This window comes from Cloeon dipterum, chromosome 3 (genome assembly GCF_949628265.1).
Source record: "Cloeon dipterum chromosome 3, ieCloDipt1.1, whole genome shotgun sequence".
NCBI classification, from domain to species: domain Eukaryota; kingdom Metazoa; phylum Arthropoda; class Insecta; order Ephemeroptera; family Baetidae; genus Cloeon; species Cloeon dipterum.
The window spans coordinates 19,696,075-19,720,014 of NC_088788.1; the positions used below are offsets into that span (position 1 = coordinate 19,696,075).

At 40.6% G+C, this 23,940-nt stretch overlaps 1 protein-coding gene across 3 annotated transcripts in view; it reads right to left on the bottom strand.

Moving 5' to 3' along the window:
* Positions 1–302: 302 nt before the first annotated feature.
* The window catches only part of alpha-Catr (alpha-catenin related), a 44,569-nt gene continuing 20,931 nt past the window's right edge, over positions 303–23,940 (bottom strand). For 2 of the 3 annotated variants that reach the window (XM_065486888.1, XM_065486890.1), the window contains exons 2-13: positions 15,683–15,893; positions 14,881–15,041; positions 14,221–14,430; positions 12,533–12,757; positions 11,961–12,239; positions 10,109–10,369; positions 9,698–9,857; positions 8,694–8,815; positions 7,579–7,629; positions 7,325–7,521; positions 6,127–6,457; positions 303–3,638 (exon numbers count right to left, since the gene is read on the bottom strand). In XM_065486888.1, coding sequence (XP_065342960.1) covers positions 3,480–3,638; positions 6,127–6,457; positions 7,325–7,521; positions 7,579–7,629; positions 8,694–8,815; positions 9,698–9,857; positions 10,109–10,369; positions 11,961–12,239; positions 12,533–12,757; positions 14,221–14,430; positions 14,881–15,041; positions 15,683–15,893 — 2,367 coding nt within the window. In that variant the 3' untranslated portion in view covers positions 303–3,479. Of the gene's footprint in view, positions 3,639–5,835; positions 5,967–6,126; positions 6,458–7,324; positions 7,522–7,578; positions 7,630–8,693; positions 8,816–9,697; positions 9,858–10,108; positions 10,370–11,960; positions 12,240–12,532; positions 12,758–14,220; positions 14,431–14,880; positions 15,042–15,682; positions 15,894–23,940 lie in introns of all 3 variants that reach the window. The other variant, XM_065486889.1, reaches the window with a different exon arrangement.

Below are 23,940 nucleotides of genomic sequence, written 5' to 3' on the forward strand. Positions count from 1 at the left end.
TGAGCTCTTGTATGTTTTAATTTACCCTCTACCGCGTATAGCAACATTGTTAACTTTAAAATTTCATTAACAATATAAAGATATAAATTTTGGTCTTTATGATTTTGATCATTTCATTTTTAATTGGCTTTTTCGGCGTTTTTTTTCAAATATCGGTGATGCCACCTACCATCAGCATCAAGATGTGGGCAATTTTTCATATTTTGTTATGGAATTTCGGAAATTTCAAAATTAATTGGTTTGATAGGTACGATATTTAATTAAATTTTCTTGCAACGTAGAGGGTGATCTAATAAAAGTACTTTTTATCTCTTACACAATTTTTTTAAATTTTTATTGTTTATATATAATGGTAAGCATCTTGCAATCTTGAATAATAAATAATGATTAGTGATTCGACGGCGTTGATAAATAGTCAATTCACCGCATCGCGCATTGTGTGAGACTCTGTGATATGTTCAACATGTTCCTCTCGCAGTCGGTGCACTCGCACCAACCCATAATACTGCGTCGATATAATATTGCAGCTACGTTCTTGAACCACGTTAGGCCTGAATTTAATTGTCCATTCTATCAATCAATTCACCGTAATCACAAACAATTGCTTTTGTCTTTTTTAGCTGTGTTGCATTATGATGAACAAAATATAATGAGTTGCTAAAAATTCGTCAAGGTACTGGACTCGCTGTGTGAGCTATAAATGTTTAATCTTCTCTCAGGCGCAACGCAAAATCTTTTTACTTTCGAAGCTACTTGGATTGTTTTCAGGGAAATTGATTGATGTCTCAAATTTGATTATCAAACAATGTGTATATTCCTCCAATTTTAATTTCTTTCTCAATATAGTAGATTTCTCTCTATTAATTTTTCCCAAACAGAATTTTCTTCTACAACAATCTTACATCGATTCTCATATCACACTTTTGATTTTTAATGCAAGTTGAAAAAATTAGTATGCAACTGTATGTTTTACCATTCTAGATTATAACACACATGTGCGTCAATCACATTGAGATTAATTATGAAATCATGCTCACAAATTGAAACATACAAAATGTCGTTCTCTTTTTTTTGTTCACAGTTTCACATCTAGAGTTCGTGATCGATTGTTTAAATTGTTAAATCTATTATGGTAATCATATAAAATGATGCAAAAACATACGATTTTTGTGTCAATGCTCGCAATACATGTCGTTCTCTACACTGAACATTTTCGATCCCCTGTCTTATTATAATCAACAATATATAAAATCCCACCCACTTAGTTCTTATGTACATTGTCTGCCCTTAAAAACCGGAAAGTACTGACTTTTTGACATATATAATACCAGTTTAGATCGACGAAATGACAATCATAACACCAAGGACTGAACTACACAGAGAGGACACATTGTTTTGTAAGAAAGGGACACATTCCTGTAAAAAATCAACGTGAAAAAGGTAAAATGGAAGGTTTGGCAATTAATCAATCGGATCAAAATAACAATTATTTTATTTATTGTCAAATTGAGGTCTAGAGCATGAGGCCTTAGAACGTTCATTTTATTGTCTACTTCCACAAAAGCAGTACAAAATGAAAATATTAATCGAGTGCTTTTCGGAAGAGAAATAAGCTGATTGGTGTTGCTTTAAAGGCCTCACACTTTAGCCTGGTTTGGGATCAATTTTGTGCACATTCCTTGCTTCTCTGCATGCCGAGGGGGAACTAATCTGTAAGTCCACGCGCGCGTTTGCGGCTTTGAGAGTTGCTAAATATTGAGCTGATTCAGGCCTTCGGGTGTGAAAAACCAAAATAACCCTAGTGACTATAAACATGCACACTGAAGCACCTTGTGCAAGATGAAAATCCCAAGTCGTCTTGACAAAAAATTCGACGAGGAAGAGAGAAGAGAGGTGCGATCTCGTAAAATTTCTACGTCTACGCAACTGGCTAAACACAATTTAGAAACTCGGTCCAACGGAAAATATGGACTTACACTTAATCAAATACGTGCTTGTGTGAGCCGCGCTGAAAGACTTTTTATGAGGAAACGAGTATTATATGCCTCTGTTCTCAACTTTTATTTTTACTTCCTCTGCTCTATCTCAAAATGTTCACCTAAGGAATCGAATTTGAAATTCGTCTCACTACCGTCAGAAAGATCAAATGCGAATATAATTTCTTGTTTCTGGAAGTGCTATGAGTACGTTTTTTGGGTTTTCCGCTCTCGCAAGCTGCTTTTGTCTCTAGTCAGTGGAGTAAAAGCAGGGTTCAATTCAGTCTATATAATTACGACAAGAACGAGTTATCTGCGATTGAGAAAGCTGCAGCAGCAAAGTGCCAAAACGATGATGTACAAAGAATCGCGGTTTGTGATATGGGGATGAACACTATAGGGGACCTTGGTAAAAGTGAGTGTGCCAAGTACCTAAAGGGTCACTCTCGGAAAGCCGTGTCCAGTGCTGACGCACAATCTTGCAGACTTGCTTTATTCTGTCTAATTCTTGACTAATTTTATTTTTAATTTTTATTTAATGGTTTGTTAAATGGACCTAACATATTTTTAGATCTGCAAAAACGTGTCTTTCGAGCACGAACTTCCTAGGAGACTTTTTACACAGTGGTAGACAGCTCTGACACATAGTAGTAGAAGTTATAATTCACATTTTGAGCGCTAATACACACTGCACGAAATAACTTCTTGTTACAATTTGATTTCTCCCTCTTTGTACTTGATAAAATAACATATTTTACGCACGCTCCACATGACATCTTGAGTTCTATCTATACACATCTTTGAAACGGAGGAAAACACGGTCTGCTAGTGAGACAAAATTCACGAACTGACACACAGCACCATTTTAATGATTTCATAACGTTTAAATACAAATTGAAAGATTCTCGTGTAAGCTCAGGTTTTCACTTATACAATTACATAGCAACGTGTAGTCCCTGATTTGAAATTAGGCTACTCATTATATAATCCGCGAGACTCCCTATACAAAGCGCTCTGGATCTGCAACCTTGCTGCCGTGTATATGCAAAACGTTAAATGAGCCTACGTCGACTATGAGCCACAGATTTATTAGTTGATTAGTGCAGTTCAAAGTTAGCAAATCCAGCCGCGATCCGGTCGAATAATCGGCAGACTCGTGCCTAAAATACTAGTGCGAGCCGAAATGAAGAAAAAAACGTCTCATTAAGAATCGGCCACTGCGCGATGATTCTGAGCATGCAAAAATTGACACTTCTTTCCTCGTGTGGGTGTGATTCGGATTTGCCGAGAGCTAAAAAAGTGACAGTCCGTATGCGTGCGTGTGCGCCGTGAACAAGCATAGCAGTCCGCCGGTTGTCGGCCGGGGTCCGGTTGCCGCGTCGCGAAATGCAGAAGCTCGAACGCGAGAAGAAAAAGCGACTCTTGGGCGATGGCTTAGAAGAGCAAGAACCCGACCCTCGTGCGCCGAGAGTCGCCCTTGCTCCTCCGAGCCATCCCCAACTGTCATATGCTCGGGTCGCCGCCCCCGCCCGCCCCCATCTTGCAGCCGTCGGCGCCACCCCCGCCGCCTCCGCCGTCGTCGTCGCGGCCGAACGTGTTGCCGCCGCCCGACGAGTTCCGACTGTTGCCAGAGCCGTCCAGCCCGCGGAAGTCCAGATTGTACTGAAAATGCATAGGAGAATTAGTGCAAAACTCAGAGATGAAGATCAATAGTAAAAAAGCAAAAGCTTGATGATAAAGAATCCTCTCTATCTTCTGCTTCCATCGCTTTTAATGCGTGATGTCGCAGAAAAACGAGTTCACCGGGGTTGCAAAGCAATAATTTCTAATCGTTATAAAACTATCAAGTGTCATAATTTAATATGAAATGAACTGAAAACAATAGCATTCCTCAAAATCAAACCATACAAAAAGCATTGTAAATATTAACTCATATATATACATCCAAGTTATATAGTCGCCGGGGAAAATGTCAAGCAGTTTTCTTGCGCGACGCGGTAATGTTAGTTGAAAAACTCCATCAGCATAAATTTGGTGGAATTGCAAGAGCAAATCACCAACAAAAAGCTTGGAAAATTGGTCGTGATAAGTAATATCGTAAAAGGGCCTCCTCGGAGCAGACAAAAAGAAAGACTGTTTGTTTTGAACAGAAATAGCCAATTGCTCTATTTGCTCATTAAAAATTGTTGCTGGCGCGCTGGAGCGTCTGAGGCTCCGAGAAAATCGAACTAGCTAGAAAGGGCCGTTGGCAAAAGGCAATAAAGTGCGTGCACTCGCAGCGAGATGACGAGCAAAGGACTCGAGGCAAACGGACGCTCTCATAATTAGCACTTTTATTAGTTTCGTTATTATTATAGTCGGCATGCGGCAGTAAAGTCGTGTCTCCTGCCGAGTACGCCGGGTTGCAGCCGCGCCAAACCGTCAAAAGAGCCATAAACCTATGGCATGAGAGGCAGGTCGTTCCGAGCCGGAGCTCCTTTTAGTCCGAACGATTATGGTCACTATCCGGATTTGTTTTCACCAGCAAATTGCACTAATTTACTTGTCACAAACAGACAAATAACTAACAAAGATTTTAGAATTTAAATATTCCCCTTATTTTTACTATAAAGTTCTTCAATGGAATCTTTGTGTGGATTTTATTTTGCAAGCGAAGAACTGCTGATATCGCCTGAGTCACCTAAACAACTACTGTTGAGCACAAGAAGAAATTATCAAATTTAAAGTATATCAACCTTTTGTAATTTTTATTTAATGTCATTATACAGACAATAAAAGGGTTCCCTCCCAATTATTTCGATTAATGAGTCCGCAGCATGGTAGTGTTTTAAGTCCTAGTAACAATTAAATGAAGGTTTGATTTTGTATCTTGGCCATATTGAAATTTATCTAACGATTGAAGTCAACAAACAATTTTACTACATTTGAAAAGAAACAATGGAATCAAATTTTAGATTCTATAAGTAATTTTACTGCAGATCAGCAGAGCAACTATGCCCCATGCATCCCCAAATTCAAAGCAATAAAAAATATCTTTTTTTGTAACTATTTTCAAAGTTTTACACGTGCGTTTGAATATTCTGAGCTGGGTATGCAGCACCGGTTGCCTGCCATTTGAGCGTTAAAATCAATATTTAAAGTGAAGCAACAGCCGATCCATAAAGCTAAATATCCATCAGAGCGATTTGCCGAAAGTAGCGAGCGGTCGGGTCGACCCGCACCAATCAAAAGCCAGACGCACGAACGTACATTTTCGCACAGAGAGATGAATATTACACTTTTGATCGGCGGAGCTCTCCGCCGAGATGATGGAAACTCAGCCAGCAGCTATTTACTTTTATGCTGCCACGACTCGTCAGTTTAGAGGGCGAAATATTGCTGATGCTTCAAATAATACTTTCAGCGCCGAAGCAGAAATTGCCGAAATTGCTGCCTTGTTGTACAGCGAGAAAAGTTCACCTCAACCTAATGGGGTGGTTTCTTTTACACAATGTTAGAAAGACGTGTGGAATAGGCGAAATTGAACCAATTTTACCGCATTGGTTAACCAGTAAACACCCCCGCCCTTGTTTCGTCACGTATGAATTTATTGTTAGAAGTAAACATAAAACAAGAAGCAAGTTTTTTTAGTAGGCATTGGCGCTCCCCGATGTCGTTAAAAATTAACAAGCAGTATCTCTTCTTCCCGAGGAATTCCTGCTTACTTTTTCTGACGCGCGGAGGAATGTTAATTGCCCCAAGGGCGCTAACGGACCGTGTCGATTAATTGGCGGCTAAAGCGTGTTATTCTCGTGAGGTGAAGCGCAGCTTGGTTTTTTAGTTCGTTAGATGGTCACACACTCGACTCTTTATGACCAACCTTTCGTGTCTTTGCAACTAGTCGATGGATTTAAGTCTCGTTATCGATTGAGGACGGTGCAAGGTGGGAAACAACCACGAATCCATCCCTTGAGTTGTGCACTTAATTTGCTCGGGCATCAGTAAAGTGTACTAAAAATAGAAATAAAAAAGATGTAAAAGGAAAATGGATTAAAACCTTCAACTGAAGTACAGGAGAAGCTGAAAAACTAGTGAACCAAAAACTGATAGAAAAGTTCGGACAAGATTTTAAAATATCGAATTTAAAGAAATTTCACTGATTTTTACTCACTTTTGTGGCGCACATGAAGCACGTGGAAACGACTTTGGCAATGACGTTCATGAGGCTCTTCGTTTGCGTGATCACGGCGTCCACCTTGTTGAACGTGGCTGCCTTGCCAACCGTGGAAATCTTGACGGTGAACTGCAGCTGTTGCACGTGCGTCGGCACGCCATCCAGCTGCGCCAGGAGCTCCTTCTTTGGGCCACCCTGTGGCACTTGGTAGCTGAACTGCCTCACCACCTTGTACAGTCTGTTGGCCTCCTCGGCGAAATACTCGGCCTGCGTGAACAGGTCCTGCGTCGTTTTCAGGGCGCCCTCACCCCGGGTAAACTGGTACATACTGGAGGCAAATCAAAGAGTTGGAAAATTGGAGTTTTTAGTTGCAAATACTCCAAAAATTAATTTTAAACTTCAAAGAAACTCAGCATTTAAATAAGAACATCACCTAGTTTTTTATGTACTGTAAGATGAATATTACATTTTATGCTATTTTTTTGTGCAAATTGTTGACTTTCTTTTCCCGAGATTCTATGTGAGAAAATGCAGCTTCGATAAATCCCTGGTTGAATTTGATCTCAATATTAATTGCAAGAGGTCTCAGCAAGCCATGCTGCACACCGCGCCAGCCAGCAAATTACGGGTCATGTAATAAGCCGCCTCCGTGAATTTGGCTAATCTACACCCAGTCGCTGTTCAAAAAGTTGAAAAATTAAAGCGTGCCAGTGCCCCATTAAACTTCACTGTGTCGTCTAATTTGGGTGCTGTAATTCTAATTACAACAGTAATTAATATGCGTAGTCGAGGTGTATCTTTAGACCTATTCTTTTACTTTTTTGGTAAGTTTTTATTACCACAGTCTTATTATTACTACTATAATTACCTGTGTTAGCTATGGCTATTACTATAATTTTCTGCCTCGTAATTTAAATACTTAATTCTTTGACCCTAACAATTTTCTCAGCCGTGCCAGCCGTCGGTGAAAATAATCTGCCACCGCCGGGCCGAAATTCGGCTAAGCCAGCTGCTAACTTAAAATTAAGCTGCTGAGACCTCTTTATTTAAATTGCTATACATCGCCTCTTGACTGATTGAGCACATTTCCCCTTAGTTGTTTTCACACACATGTAATGCAAAGAGAAACGATGTATGCAACCTGCTGGACAGCCTTGCTAAGAAATTGCCTAATATTTTATCAGACGAGTTTTACCTGAAAGCCATGGAAGACATGTTCTTCGCCCTTTTGACGATATCGTTGTTTTCGTGCTCCATCGCTGAGCCTTGGCCGCCCTGACCACCATGGTTGCCAAGTTGAGCACCCTCCTGTTGCCACCTGTCCGTCTCCGCGTCCATCTCTGAGGTGATTAACTTCATCTCCAAACCAGCTTTGGCGATTTTCGCTTGCTCCTGAAAAATTTCGATGAGTAAACACGTCCTCCTCTCGAAAATTGATCAAATTTATACCTCCGAGTCTAGAATCGATGGTTTCAGTGCCTTGCTGGTCGTGCCGTGTTTCTGCAAGCAAAGAGCCCTGATTTGAGACCACCGACAAAGAGCAATCAGTTGCAAACAAATTATTATACCGGCCACCAAATAAATTGGCAATCAAGCAAAAGCGACCGATAATGACCGACCGCACATTTTAGCGTTCGGCGTATTCGTCCAAAGGGAGTAAGCAGCACGCTAGTGCAGCCCGCCCGGCAAAAAGCTGCGTCAAAAGCACATGCATCATCATTAGGGGCGGATTTTATGCCAGCGGCCACGGCCGTTTGAATAAACAGAAGGGCGGCTGCTTTTTCCCGGCTCTTTCGCAGCGGGTCGCTGCAAATGTACCCAAACTTTTGCGAGCAGTCTGCCTAATCTTCTCCACAAAAGAAGGTGGCTAAAAGTAGCTTACATAAAAGTGAACTCATCTTAATTAACTTGCTTAAAAAATATAGCTTCTTGCTTCCTTTGAAATAAAAAAATATCTAGTTCGATTAGATTCTCTCTTCTATAACATTAATGAAATTTTCATGATCTTTCTTTTGGTACCATTCCATTTTATTTTGACGAAGTGTAAGTTAAGCGGTAAATAAAAAATTAAATATTACTCAAAAAATTTGGTCTTTGAAATCTCAAATAATCATATAAAGTTATAAAGAAGGCGCAAATTTAAATTTTGGATCCATTTCACATTTTTATCCCATAATATTTCAATAATGCAAATAATGATAAATAATAATAATTTATTTTCAACCAAAAATTCCTATTTCAAAGTATGTTGTATTTTGTGCCTTTATTTTTGCAAGGCTAGAGTTAACCAGAATGATATCGTTCACTATCCCCATTAAAACTGGTAATCCGGTTGAATGCGCATGATTTGAGATAAACGCAGGTTCCCCTGCAGCATCCATCCATGCGTCCGTTGGGCTGATTATTTTTGGAGCGTTTTGATCGATACATCAGCAGCCGCAGCAGAGAGTAATGGCATTTGGAGCGGTTTTGACTGAGTGTGACGCCTCAAGTGCCACCCCTGACGTCACCAGCCATATGGCACAGGGGTGGTTGGGGGCCCAAGGGCCTGGGAGTGTACTTACGCCGGGTCGAGGCAGCGACATGTACACCTGCTTGTCGCCCTGACGCAGCCGACACGCCTCGCTCACGTCCCGAGACACCGTCGTCACGTCCGACATCAGACCGTGCCACATGTCCGCAAACACTGAAACCAAAGGACAGAAATCGAACGAGTCAGCAAGGTTTATTTGTCGCCAACCACATTAATTTTCGAAAAAAATTATTTTTCTCGATCATTTTCAGTTTCACAGAGATTGTTCACATGATACTTGAAAAACAATATTGAAAAAAATTGTAAAAATCAAAATTTTCTCAATGATACAACTTATTTTAATAAAAATTATTTAAAATAATAATCTGGCTCTCGTGACATTTAAATTACATAAGAGTTATAATTGGACATAATAAATTATTGATTAAAATTATGACGACACTAGATGTTTTTACTCAGGAAAAAAGTACAGCTCTGGAAAGGAAGTTATCGTCGTTAATCAGTATAGAGAAATCGCAGTGACGCCAGAACTCCTCAAAAGTTGCCTCGTCAGACGCGCAGTAGGCAATGATAACAATAAATAATTTATCACGGTGTCGGCAGTGGCAAAAAGTGCGTTTGTATGTACTCTTGAGTTTGCTCTGACAATAGCTATTCCGATGGCAGAGAGCAGGAAAACACATCATAGATAGAGAGAAAGTTTGTGCGGCGAATGTGAGCATGCATCGTGGAGAGAGCAAGTTTGCGTGCGCGACGAACAACACAGCGGAGAACGAAAGGGATGTCAACAACGCGCTGTTTCATCTCTAGAGTTTTCATTCCACTTATTCCGGCAGCATCGGTGTTATAAATGGCAAAGTGGTGTGATTCATCGCGTGTAGTCGAGCAAAAATGATAAACGCGAGGAAAACAGAAATGGAATTTTGATTTACAGTGACTCTATCGCCGTTGTTCTGCGCGATTGCCGCGTAGCTGAATATGAGGAATGGCGTTTTCTGTGTGTATTTTGGAGAGTTGGAAGGAAAATAAGTTTACCTTCGAGGTTTTCTTTGGCAATTTTTGAGGTAGGATGTAAAGCCAGCGTATGAGCAGCAGTCAACACTTGAGGTCCGTAAATTCGTAGGTTGATTTCCGTGTACTTTGCCGACACCTGCAAGGCGTCTGTGCTGGCAACGTGCCGCAGCATTTTACATATCTGTCAAACCGAGAGAAAGCGTGAAAGGCAAAAAATATTAACAGCTTCGAAAATGACAAAAAGAAAAGATTAAAGTAGACATATCTAAATGAAATTCTACCAGGTCAACAACTCGTATCACTCGAAATTTTTCTCAGAAGTTAAAAAGAATGGTTCAGCACTTTTAAATGGATTGCAGATGTCAGAGACAGCTAAGAAAGAGAACGGGTGCGCGCACAAAGAAAATAGAATATAGAGAAAAGAATTGTCACCTCTAAAACATGCTCGAGGTGCTCGCTAAACTTGGCCGAGGCCTCTTCCAGTCTCTCTGTGTCTGAGGCGAGGGCCGAGTTTCGCACGCAGGACATGAGTTCGACCCCCGCCCTCGCCACGCTGCCCAGGTCTGCACTTTGTGCATGGGTGGTCGCCTGCAGCTGGGCCCGCAGCTCACGCGTCGTCCGCAACACGTCCTGCAGACTGCCTTCCATGTCTGCGTTGGCATCCATCTGGGCAGTCTGTTGCGGTCCATCCAACTGCGGCATTAAAACAAACAAACCTTGAGCAGCTAGATTTTTTAAATAATACTGAAATAAATGTTGGACCTGATTAATTTTGAACAAACGTGGATCCACCAGAATTTTAACAGGGCGGACAATTCGATCATATAGAAAGATATTAATTTAATTAGTTTTAAGGAGAAGATAGCTCTATACTTATTTTTAAGTTTTTATTTATTTTTTGGATCATTTTTATCAGAGAAATTTTGCATATTTTGGGCATGCATAAAATTGTATCCTGATTAGGAGTGTATGAACTGCAGAGCTGGGCAAAGTTCACAAGCTCCACAATAAATTACGTCACAAAGATGGACACATTACACAAATACGTATTATTTATGTGATCCGGCAGCGTGTGGTTAAGTCACGTAATGCCGATCCGGGGTTTGCGTAATCTTGAGCAGGGTTAGTCATATTTTGTGTTTGTGTTCGCAGTCAGTGTGCAGCGGGAAGCCGTTTCTCGGGCTGCGTGCTGAGAAAATAAGCAGCTCAGGCGGCTTTCGCCGGCTCACGCAGTCGATACACAAACGCATAAAATTTAATCCGGCGCTGCGCCAGGGAAGCGCGTGATTTGACCCAGAATGGCGGCGAATTAACCGGCTGTGAGCTCCAAATGCGATAATTTATCTCGACACCCACAGGCGTCCTTGATAAATTGGGCTCCTCTGTGGGAGAGTGCTGAGCCGCATTAGCACATCAGCCTTGACTTCATTAGGATTCCTTTTGGTTCGCTTCTTTTCCAGCGACTTGTATGTTTGCCTTGTAATAAGTCGTTTGCATTCCAACTTTCCCTCGGCCACCGGGATATATATCAAAAGTCGGCAGCAAGGCTTGTTAAACAGAGCGAGAGACAAGTAAAAGCTTGCTGCATGGGGTCAAGGCTCTTTTTGACCCCTCAGCACATCATTTGTGAATTTTCCGCCGGGCTTCTTACACTTAAATGATGCAATAGTTTTGTGACGAGGTCTTTGTAAATTTTTGATGCTCTTCTAAATGCTAAAAGTGAAGCCAAAATTCCAATTTAACTAATAGGGAAATTTATCCTGATCGGTGGGATAATAAACTAATTTACTAAGCAAGATTGTACGTCGAAAAATGGAAGAAAGTTCAAAATTGGGACTGGAATTTTTTTCCTGCTTGAATGTGAAGAGTAAAAAATATCAGAATTTTGCAAGAGTAAGGTTAATAATTCTGGCATCTCTTTGCACTTATCTCAGTTCATTCATTACTTGTACTTGCCGTCGCAGCAAAAAATTGTATGTACAACTTTCAAATTCAATCTGGAAGTTTTACCTTTTTTAACCTCTAAAATTCATCAAATGTGTCAAAATTTAAATTATCCCTGCAATTTGTTTTGGAAATGGTTGCTCGCTGAAAAATTTAAGTCCAGGAAGAATATTTCAAGCATCGTTTACGATTTTAGAGTTGTTAGTTTCCCATGATATAACATTTAGCTGGATACCACGCGTTCAAAAGATATGTAAGGTAGCAGGACTTTATCAAAAGCGCGGCCTAATGCAAGTTAAACTCACGCCAGAGATGTTTGAAATGAAAACGAGTAACTCACAATTAGCCCGTTGCGTAGCAACTGCGAAAGCTCCATTTTGGCGCGATCGCAGAGCATGAGGATGTTTTCCCTGTGTTCGTGGCTGGTGTAGGCCGAGTCCGTGAAGTCCTGACACCTCTCGATGGCCTGCTCCAGAGATCCCGCGAGTCGCTCTCTCGTGGTGCCGACTCCACCCGTCACCGCGGAGCTGCTCCCTATTGCTGTCAATCTTGTCAGCTCAATTAACGATTCAAAGTGGCGCAGAGCACCAACTACTGTCCTACTCGCGTCCCAGTCCTCCTACAAAAATTTTGATTCCGGTTTAGAAATTTTATAGCAATCTGGGCAATCTAGAAAACGAATGAGGCATGAAAAGATAAGGCAAAAGAAAAAATAAATTAACAAATTGATTTTTTACAAATTCCTTTCAATTCAATTAATTTTTAAATCATATAAAATTGGTGTTTCCTTGCAAATATTCTGCTTTTCTGGTCATTTTAGATGATGCAGAATATTATGTAAAAAAATCTCACACATTTAAGTCTAAAATTAAACGAGTAACAGACAGTAAAATCTTGTATATAGAAGCTTACCTCAGCCGATCTGTGAGCAATTTCAGCCGCAGTCTGGTGGTCCTGAAAGCTACCTAGTGGGTCTGCCGAGTTTGCCGCCGCGGCCGCGGCAGACACCTGAGCCGCGCAGTCGAGGACGCCGTCCTTGACCACGTAATGAATGAGGTCCATCGCTCTACGCATCTGGCAGAAAACGGTGTCGCGGTTCTCGCGGGCACTCAGGCACTCTGGATGTCGCAAACACGTCTGAATTCACACAGTACCAAAATGGGTTAACAATCATAGTTTTGTAAAGGTTGTCAGGTAAAAAAATAATTTTTAATCTTCTGTTAGCGAGTACAATTTGATTTTGATAATAATTTGTGTTTATTTATATCTCCTCCACCAATTTGTGCAGCCCTAAATGGTTCTTTTACGTGTCTATATGGTGGCTTTCAATGGCTTAAATGGAATGATTCGTTCTTATTTGATGTTCCAAAAAGTAAAAAATGAACGATCGAATGCTTACAAAAAAAGTAGACCGGGCAAATTTCACAGTTCAAATAATTAATTTGTGAAAAAAGAATCAACAGTTTTTATGATTGGAAAAAGCGTATGCTAGCCAAGTTGAGAGTGTTTTTTCCAACATCGTTCCGATGCTAAATAAATCTTGCGTGGTAACTTTATTTCCTTGATTGGCAATTTGATCAGTAGAGCGAAAAGGCCGAGCGCAATCGCCACGCCGGTCACGTCTCTCGTCGGGTGCAACGAAATTGCATTCCAGCGGCTTGGCAATTCCCTCGAGTGCAGACGTGCAGCAGCCGACACGTCCACTCGACGTTTGACGCTCGCTCGCTAGCTTGTTCACCGCCCGACGCACACACAACACGAGCCACTTTCGTACTGGCAAACTGATTATGCAACCCGCTGGTTACCTTTTGCAAGCAGGTTGCATGACTCCGACAGCTGCGTTGAATGTGCACGAGCTAATTAAAAGCTTGCTTCAGCACGTGCCGAAAAGAGGATTCGTTCTTTTTGTGTTTGCTTAAGCCACGATTAATGACACGTGCGCGAAAAATCGCACTTTGCTTAATGCAACAATGTGATCGTTGAAGTGCCAACAACATGATTAGCATTCTTAGCGTCGTATAAAGTACACACTTTACACTACTTTAAACTATATTTATAAATATTTATTGTAATTAAAAAATGGTTATTTAAAATTAGAAAGCGCACTTCACTTTTCTAACACAGAAACTCCTCAAATTGCAATATAAAATATTGTGGATCGTTAAGGAAAAATTCACATTGTCGTGTTGTTTTAAAGTTATTATACATGTAAAATGAATAGTTATTTTTAGATTTTGAGGCTTGGAATGGTTCCAGAATGAGGTGTTGCATGAAATTTACTTAGTCTATGATACAGGATCCAAAGATAGAAAGCTGAATGTGCGTTGCCGTCCTAAAAAATGGAACCATTCTATAGAGAAGGGCAGTTTGGGCGATCGACCAAAATTCTTTATCTCTCTGCAAAGAGCCGAAAAACTCAAAGCTTCTGCGGCTTCCGCAATTCCGAGATGCGCGTTGGATACGAAAACTTTGCCAAACACAAAAAGAAAAGAGCAATGCGAGACGAAAGAGACACTTTCGCCGCCTGCTGTTTGGGTCAGTGCGGGAAAAAACCGGGCCGTAAAATATTTAGTGTTGGGCATAAAAGAAGGCCGGCGCACCTTGGACGACGTGAGCAGCATCATGGTGGACCTCTCGAGCACTTGTCTCGCGGCTGCCATCTGCGCCCGTCTCCGCTCGTCCTTCAGGTCGTTGTGTCTGTCCCCGGTCAGGTGTGCGAGCTCCACCATCTCTGCGCCAAATTGCGAAAATGCCTTGACGAACTCTGTGAAGTTGCTCACGCCCTCTAACCTGCCTAACGAACGGGCAACCTGAAACACACATCCACAGGATGAAAAATTTGCATCCTTTTTAAAGGCAACCAAAAATCCTCTTGTAGTTAAATGCATTGTTGATTTTATTTTGCTATAGGGCCAAAACAGCCATTCTCTCTTGTTCATGAAAGCTTAAAATATTTTCTCTTCCTTTTTTTCATGCAGCAATTTCGAGTTAAAAAATTTGGAATAATATAATGTTTTGCAGAAATAAAAATAGCATCACAGATGTTTACGTCATAAATTATATTTTTCTGCAGAATGCGCGGAATGTAAATGTCGAGGTAAAAAATGTCATATCTCTGACAAGTCCCATAACAAATGGGCCGCTCAGGTGCATTTGCAGTGTTAGTGTGCTAAAACGAAAGCTGCGGAAATTCCCACGGGTATTGGAATGCAAATTCGCTTCTCGGCTACTGTGAGAGGCTTTGAAATTCAAATGCGTACCTTGTCTTGCGCGAGAAGGAGCTGTTTGACGACCACGATGTCGGCCAACAGCAGCACCCTGGTGACCGAGCCGAGCAGACACCTGGCCGCCCGGACCACCGAGCCTCGGTCCGTCAGACTATCCGTCATCGCCACCTGACACAGTTTCTCAATGGAACACCCTGCAACAAAGAGGACCATTTGTCAAGCCGCCGTTTTTATTAATGGACACATTTTCATAAAAACTTTATTCGCCACTCGGCGCGCGAGCTTAATTGTTTTCCTATCTGCTAAGGTTATTCATTAATCTTGCACGAGGCAGCCACTTCTTTTTGCCTCTTTTTGTAATTATTAAGGAAGACAAGACGGAAGATTGGAATGACAGCCGCTGCGATATGGTCGATTAATCTTGATGCCTCGTAATTGATAGTGATGCTGAGAAAGCTGCCAGACAATTTAATACCGGGAATTTATGTCTTTCCGTCATTCTTTTCTCCATTTTCCTCCTCAGCGTATTTCCAGAACATTTTTGGCATAACGATTCAAAGCATAAATTAACTCTTTAAAAATTGGGTGGGGGGGTTAAACAATCAAATAAAATTGAGACAATTTCATCAAAACTTTGAGTAGCAGCAGAAGATGTTAAGGAATGGGACACGCATCATTAAGATAATTTCAATACTCTTTTATTTATCATTAAGGAGCTTTGAAGTTCAATAAACGGAAACAGGAACTTATATTTTAAATATTAAATTAATTAATTAATTAATTAATATAAAATATAAACAATTCTTTGAAGTGTTGTATGAAGAAGAACATTTACCTGATGCCCGAGCTTCTTTGCACGACTCGTACATGTCATCCCTGATTTCTGGATTGTCGTCTGCGATGGTCTCGCCGACCGTGACGAACCTGTCGACCGCCAGGTTGACCGCTTGGCCCACCCTGGCGACGGCCCGCAGCACCCTGGCAGAGGTGACCCCCAATCCGCCCGCCGACGTGCATTCATTGTGGTGGCTGATCAGCGTCGATATCTGCAACCAGAAAGCGGCACATCGTCAAATTTTCGATCCGCTGCGGCGAAGCGGCTTGGCGTTTATCACTTGTTAACGATGCTCGGAGGAGCGATTTAGAAATGCTGTCGGCAGCTCGGCGTTATGGTGAATTGATCCCGCAGGATTGAAAACTGACTTATCTCTCTTCTCTATGGCCGTAAAAATGTCGAGATGCACCTCGCTTTTCAGTATTGAAAACGTGACTAAATTGCTTTTTGCACCGACATCCATTTCTTTTTGTAATTCAATTCGAGTAAAATTGAGATATAATTTCAACTTTGAGTATGGTTTTAGTTGCATCAAAAAAGGCTCTTTGATCAGTAAGCTATCATAAATACCTTCACACAGGTTATATTTCAATTTTGGGGTTACAATGCAAATATTTCACTCTAAGCTCGCATAGAATGAACAACATAAACACGCATTTAGAGAGTAATTTGTTTTCTTTTTGTTTGTTTAATTTTAGGGAATTTGGCTTAAGATGGTTCAACATTCTTGTTTTCTCAAGAGAGATTAGTCCACTTTGGCAACAAGACTGAAGAAGCTGTAAATTTATGTTTGCGTTTTATTTTTGGTTAGAACTGGTCCTCTCATTTAAACTCTAATTACACGTAATGTGATGTTCAACAAAAAGGATCAGTCTTTGATTGAAATTTAAATTTTACTCAAAGCTATATATATATCGTACATTTATTTTTTAAGAAAGCAATTAGATCAGTGTGAGAAATACAAAATGGAAAATCTCCAATTAACTTTTAGGACAAGCTTTCCTTCTTCTAGTTATTTGTTATTTTCATGTCGAAAGAAGATTTTTCAGCCTTTGAAGAGAGGATGGTTCTTTGGGAATATGATTTTTTCAGGGGATGATTTTTGTAGGGAGGTCAGGAAGTATTTTTTTTTAAATTCGTCACTATTAAATTTTTTTTATCATACTCAGCATTTCTAAGATTTCCTGCTACCAGTTGTATTCTGTTTTGCAGGTAAAGTACTACTGATTAGTTCTGAGTAAGATATATTGTGCTGTCCAGTACATAGATGTGCCAAATTTTTCTTCAAAATTTGCTCCCAGCTGCCCATTAAGTAATTCATTTTGTTTTTCTTTCTTCGAATCTTGAATATTTATTAATTTCCGCCACATTGAACAATAAATTAACAGTATTAATTACTCTGTTTCCAAATATTTTCAATGGAAGATGTCACTGTAGAACAAGCAACACAATATAAATTGTTTCAAACCGACAAATTTCAATCGACTTAGAAGGGAAACGCAGAAACGTGTCACTCCAAATTAGGGAGGCTGGAACAGTGGCATTTAAATTGCGACGTGCTTACTCCCGTTGGCCTTATTTACGCAAACTGTGTCAGTTGCGCTGGCGTGTGGAACCGATGACGCAGACGGTTCCAAATCTCTGCTGCGGGGCCAATCCAATTTGCTGCGAAATTGAATGCCTACTTGATGCGGGTTGCCTCTTTTATAGGCCTTTGAGATTTTCCGCCGCATAACTGTTTTCCTCGGCACGTCGGGGAAATAAAATGCTGCATCTCAGCAGATAGCCGGGCTGCTGCTGCCGCTGCTGTAATCGAGTTTCTCGGCGCGCGCGAGAGAGAGACGTCTGCTGCCTGGCGCAAACGTGACCGTGCATTTGCCCCCTTCTGAGGCGGCCGCATTTCACGGGTATTGCGCTACTTTGACGGAATATTGTGTCCGATGCGTGCTGTGCGCAGTGCACCCCCTGGGCAAGCAGGCAGACTGGCAGGCAGGCGAGCGAAACCGACGTGAACGGAGGCGATGAACCTCGTGTGCGCCAACGCGAAAACTGCGCCTTAATTTTGTCTAATGGGCCCCTTCCTCGGAATGGGCCCATCCGCGTGCAAGAAGCTCGAGCATGGCGTGCAATTTCCTCTAATGTGGTTTTATTTTCGCTGCGTGCCTTATTTACGGCCGACGTAAACGAGCTGCACCGGAGAAATTTTGGATCTTATTAAGTGTTTGCACTAGGAGGCCTCCGGTGAAACAAAGAAAAGGACTTGGAAATAATTAGAACCGCTTTCAGGCTTTATTCGCCGCTCGCGGAGCTCGTTAAAAACGACTCCAATGTTTGGTGTTGGTGAATGAAAAGTGACCAGCTCAATTTAAACTGTTTGTCTCATTAGAAAGAAAGCAAGCACCGATATTTTCGCTTGCAATCCAGTGAAATCAAGAGCATTCTCCTCCCCAGCTGTCACTCTTTTACTGTGAACTAGTTTTGGAGACATCTGGTGCCGTTTCATTAGCCTGGCAAATCTCACGAAACAGGGCACCAGATGTGGCTCGAGCTAGCCTATATTAAACAAAATTGATACAAATTTTCAGCAGCAAACAATTCCCTTCTTTGGAACGGTGTGTACATTGAGCGGGAATTTCTTCGTTCTAAAACTAAATTGCATGGGCTAAAACAACGCAGTGGCACAATGGAGCTAAATCCGGCCGGGCGGTGTAATTTGCCCTTCTCGTGCTGGCCACGAGTTGCCGAGAGCAAATTAGCCGGCACGCAATAAATCGAGTCGCTGCTAATTGCAAGTAAGTGCGAATTAATTTATATTTGCAGAGCCGCACGGCAGACCAGATAACAGTGTGTTTTATTAATTAATTCGCTGTTCGCGTGCGCCCGCTTCATGCCGTAACACTTCACGCCTTCGTTTTGTCCATTCATTCTAGTAGCTAATTTATTCATTAATCGCGGCAACTATTTCCCTTTCTAACGAGTAGCAGATTTTATTACACAAAGGAATCAGTTGCAACTTAACTGTCTCATTTAACTAATTGATTATTTGAAAGCATTTAATCTCTAAAGAAAGAGTATATATTGCTATTCAATTCGTTAGAAAAAAATTAATTCTAAAAATACAATTATTGTTCAAAATAGGTCAAAACTTTTATTAACTTGATTGCTAGAATATAATTTGCTAAAATGTTTCTGAATGAATGTGAGCCTCAAATGGAATTAAATTCAGCTTCAATGGCGGGAAACGAGAAATGAAAAGCTCCACTTTTTGTGAATGATAGCATCTATCCATTGTGCTCTGGGGAATTCCGGCTTGGAAAATTGCAATAAACCATTGTTCCGTGTCTCCGTGGGTGTTTGCCCTCTGTTTGCATACGCCGGGCTTTCTCGTTACGTGCCAGGTAACTAGAGAGGCCGTAATTTTGCGGGGCTCAGATCCTTTCGAGCCGTTTTCCTCTCTCGGGAAGTGAGGGTGCTCGGCAAATTTATTAGTCTGCCTTTGGAAACATGTGTTGCGACAATTAACAAGTCGTAAATCTGCGTGCGCGGCCGTATAATTTAAATTAATATTTGGCCGCTGCGCTTTGTTATGGCAGCGCTGGGCGCGAGAGTGAATCGAGTTACTTGGGAGCAGCCTTTCTCTCTCACGCGCCCTTAATGCGATTTGCTGCGGATGAAAAATTTGCGCAACAAGTTCCTGCGTTTGTGTTTTTTGCCGACTTGGCTGTTGAGTTCGCTGAAGGGTTGGATCTGCGAATGTGCGTTAAAATATTCCGCTTGAATAATCCTTTTAGCGTGCATGCGGCGATTATGTTCCCCTACTCTGATTATCGCGAGCAGGATCTTAGCTAAGAATATGTGAAATTAGTCGATGTTGAAGGTGGGTTTCTTTCATTTTACAGCTCTCATGTAGAAATATAAGGTTGTAGCCCAAGCTCTCAGACTTGGAGTAGAGAATTTTGCATAAATGGAATGGAAGTGTTAATTGAAGGGTTAAAATGTGTTAAATTCTGATTCTGCTTGAATTGATATTTAAATTCCAATATTATCCGCAATTAAATTTGGAAACAAAAGCCTATAAAGAGTTAAAAATATTTTGATATCGTAATAATTGCGCTATAAAACAATATTTAGCTATGAAACATATTCATAAACCTCGTTAAAAGAAAATCCCTTGATGACGTATATACATCGGATGAAAAATAAAACAATTCAGCGTTGAAATTTGAACTATGGTGAGAGTTTCTTCTTCTTTTACATCTAGTCATTAACTTGAACTGCTTAAGCCTTGAAAGTGCAAATATTTCCATCCATTAATATAGCGCAATTTTGAGGGCAAAACGCTTGAGGAATTAATGCGGCCCTCTTTCATGCTCTGGAACTATTTCTGGAACCTCTTGATTAGCAAGTCAAAACGCTTCACCTTAACTTTGCTTCGTCGTTATGAAGGATCTAAAGGTCACAAAGCAGGCTCGTCCCTTCTTTGACGCAAGTTACTAGATTTTGCACAATCATGCACCTATTCAATTTTAGTACAAGTCAAACGTCAATGTAATAATCTAAAAGGGAATCTAATTAAATTATGGTATCCCCACAGAACAATGAATTTCTTGTCATTTACTTTCCAAGAAAAAATGAATAAATGATACAATTTTGTATGATGTATATTTAGAGGAGCATACAAGACATAACGTCATTTTAATTTCCTCAATGGATCTGTTGGCCACGTGGCATTAAAACAAATCTTGTGTACCACATCGGTTGTCTAAAAAAAACAGCCTATGAAAGAGAATCCAGTTAGAGGAAGAAAAAAGGCGTAACGACATTGTGCGATAAAAGCAAACGTGCAACAGACAAAGCAGCGAATTTCCTCGGCATCATTAATTTCGTCCGCTTTTTCAGCCTGTTTCGCATGTTTGGCGTGCGTGAAAATGACTGATTGAGTCAGCCGTTTTTGCCTGGGCGACGAGAAATTACTATTTGGTCGTTGGCAGCACAAGATCTGTCTGCCAGAGGTATTTGTCATTAGGGCTGAAATATGCTTTGTCAACCACAATGCATTCTCCGCGGCAAGTGATGCATTATTTGCCACTTTTTCCCCACATGTCAGCCCGAGGAACACAAATTCGAACGTACGCAAGCATGGAGAAAATCGATTCGCAGCCCCTGCGAGTCAGAGAGACGCTTCGGTCAAATTAAAGGCGAAGCGCAGGAAGCCGACGATTATTTGTCAAGTATCTTAAAATTTGTGTAGCCCGACCGCTCACAATGCCACCGCCTGCTACTCACCCCATCGATTTTTCCCTCTCGTTTTTCAGGAAATTCCAGCTGCGACTCCTTCCACGCTAATTTTCACCTCATCATTGAATAAATTTGGTAAGCTCTCAAATTTGTGAATGCTTTATTTTCCCAACATGACAGGTCACATTGAAAATGTGAAGATAGAAAAGGCAAATGGAAAAATTTGATTTCACGGTAAGATCTAGGTTCAAGTTCCTGAGTATGGAAGTCCATTCAGATGAATACAATCTTTCAAATTGATGTAGAGGAATAACGAAAGTTTCGAGAGCATTTGAATTAGTTCTGCCACGAGGAAGAATAATTTGTTGTATAGAAAGATGTCCTTTTTCTGCCTTGAAAGGTAACATAATATATAAATTCATATCCATAATAATTTTAATTTAAAAAAAAAACTATTCAAAGTTATTATTGTTAACTGATATTTTTTCCCTTTCCATTCATTCAAATTGGATGTAGATATATCCATCCATATCTAAACGTAATTCAATGACAAAAATTAATCTCAAGATAAATTAAGAGATGCAGTAATGAAAAAATCGTAATTAAAAAATGGGTTTCAAACTATATAATTATGCATTTCTTAAATCTAATTTAAATTTTAAATCACCGTTAGAATATTCTGCACATTTCATTGTGTGTCGTCAGAGGTGTGAGAAAAGAAAAGTCGATGCCTGCGTCTCTACCTAGGAGTCAATAGTGCGCCACAATAAAGCAGCAGCAGCAAGCAGTACCCTAGTCTGAGGAGTGAAGCGATTGTCTTGGAAAAGTTGGACCAAGGCTCGTTAAAAGTTTGTCATTCTGCAGCGAACCTGCCGGCTGAGGCCTGCGGAGAACGCGCGCGAGGAATGATGAGCGTGCTGCGCTCTAATATATCTGTTCCTTTGTTAAATATATGTCGCTGAATTCCAACACGAGAAGCGAGGAGAGAGACGGTGTCTCGTTTAAATTGATTACGCCGCCTGCTTCAGACGACACCGCCAGACACAAATTGTTTGCGCCAGGAGGTCAGCCGTTTGAAATTGAGCAGTTGTCTTTTTACAATGTGCGGAATCCCTGAATGCTGAAACCACATGGATCGAAGTAAAATGAGAATCAAAGGTATATAAAAAAGAATTAGGTGCGATAAAATTCAAGCAAAATGTTTTAAGTATACACGTTCAGGAAAAACAAGAAAGGTACACTGTGTCAAATCTACAAATATTGAAACTGAATTTGTATTTTGAAACATTAAATGAATGAAAATATTTTAGCAAAATGCTTCTTGTTTTAATCAAAGGAAAGCAAAATAACTCAATGACATATTTTTAACCTCTGCTAACAATCAGTACATCCCGTGGGCTATGAGCTCACCAGGTCCCAGTAACATTGCCGAGCGGATAACATTCATTGGCCTGAGTGGAGGAGCTTGGGCCCAATGTGGCCATCTTTTTGCCTCCTTTCATTGAAACGCCAGAAATTTGTCCCTAAAGCCGGTGGAAAGGTGCGAAAACCAGCAAGTGGCCAGTCAGTGCCTGTGCGCCTCCCTTTATGTTGGATCTAAAATTTTATTTTTCTAATATTGCATAATAGATTTATGAATTGCATTTGGAAATATCGTGTCATAATATGTTTCATATTTCTTTAACTAATTCTAATTTTAACCACAGTACACCTTCAATAATTAATCGTTTTATTTATATCCTTGACAAAGCAACTTTGTAATTATTCTTCAATAAAAAAACTATTCAGGATAATCAGTGGGTAGTGCGAAAAAACCAGTTATATCATGAAATAAATTTGTTATTACAAAAATCAATGAAGATTGAAGATTAGTCTTTTACACTTGTGATGATAAAAATTGCAAAACTTTGTTAGCAGTGAAAATTCCAGAGCTGGAGAAATTAGAATGTAACAATTTGTGTTTTCCTACCACGAGATGGTTCCTGTAACTTTTAACGACGTTGCATAAATCGCCACTGTCTAATAAGATAGGACACGTAGAGATTGTGGGAAATTGAAAAGTGCGCTCGCAGTCAGATTTACGGCTAGCCCGGCTGTAAACTCTTTATCGCGGCGCCGTCAGCGAACAAAAAGGTGTCTGCTCTTGAGCTGCCTGCCCGCCCGCCTGACACACTCGCCGGGCTTTAATCAAACTTTTCTCAAATTGTGTTTTCCCATCCGTTTTAATGAAAAGCGACCGAGCGAGCGACCACTGCCGAGAGAAAGAGAGGCAACCCGGCGCTTGCAGAGTTGAAAGCACACTTTTGGATGGGAATTTTGCAATGCAGAAGCCCTTTGTGCCGCTGTGCAATGAGTCCGCTCGCTGCTTTGGCAAAAGCCTGCATTACCAAGGCAAATGAAATTAGAGCAATGCGTTCCATAATACAGTCCACGTGCTTATACTTAATGCCCTTCTTAATGAGTGGAATATTTTGGAACGCCCCATAAAGGGTCTATTCTCCAACAAAATTTTAAATATTGCTAATGACACATTGTCGACCAAATATTGTGTGGAAAATATAAAAATAGTTGAGGCCAAAACACATATTAGCTAACTGATCTCGTTTTGATCTTTGAGATCGAAATTTTGTTCTTCTTTGTATAGAAAATTATTCAAAAATTACTCAAAACCAACTTTTTAATATTTCCCAAGCAGACTCGGAATATTTTTGGTGAGGACTGAATAGATTGGACTTGATTTTTCCCTCACAAGGTTCATCATTTTTATTTATTCGAAATAATCTCTATTCATTAATTTAAAATGGGAATTCAAATTGCAGGGTCACCCTCACATTAATACTAGCAACATTTTGACGGTTTCAAATAAACCTAGAAATCATTTTGCTGAAGTTGCAATTTGCTGTAAAAGCTTTTTCATCTAAACTCGCTCGAAACGCAAGGCGGAACACTTGTTCGTTTCTTGCCGGGACGCGATATGAAAAGCGGGGGAGGAGAATATGCAATATCCATTTCCTCACTGC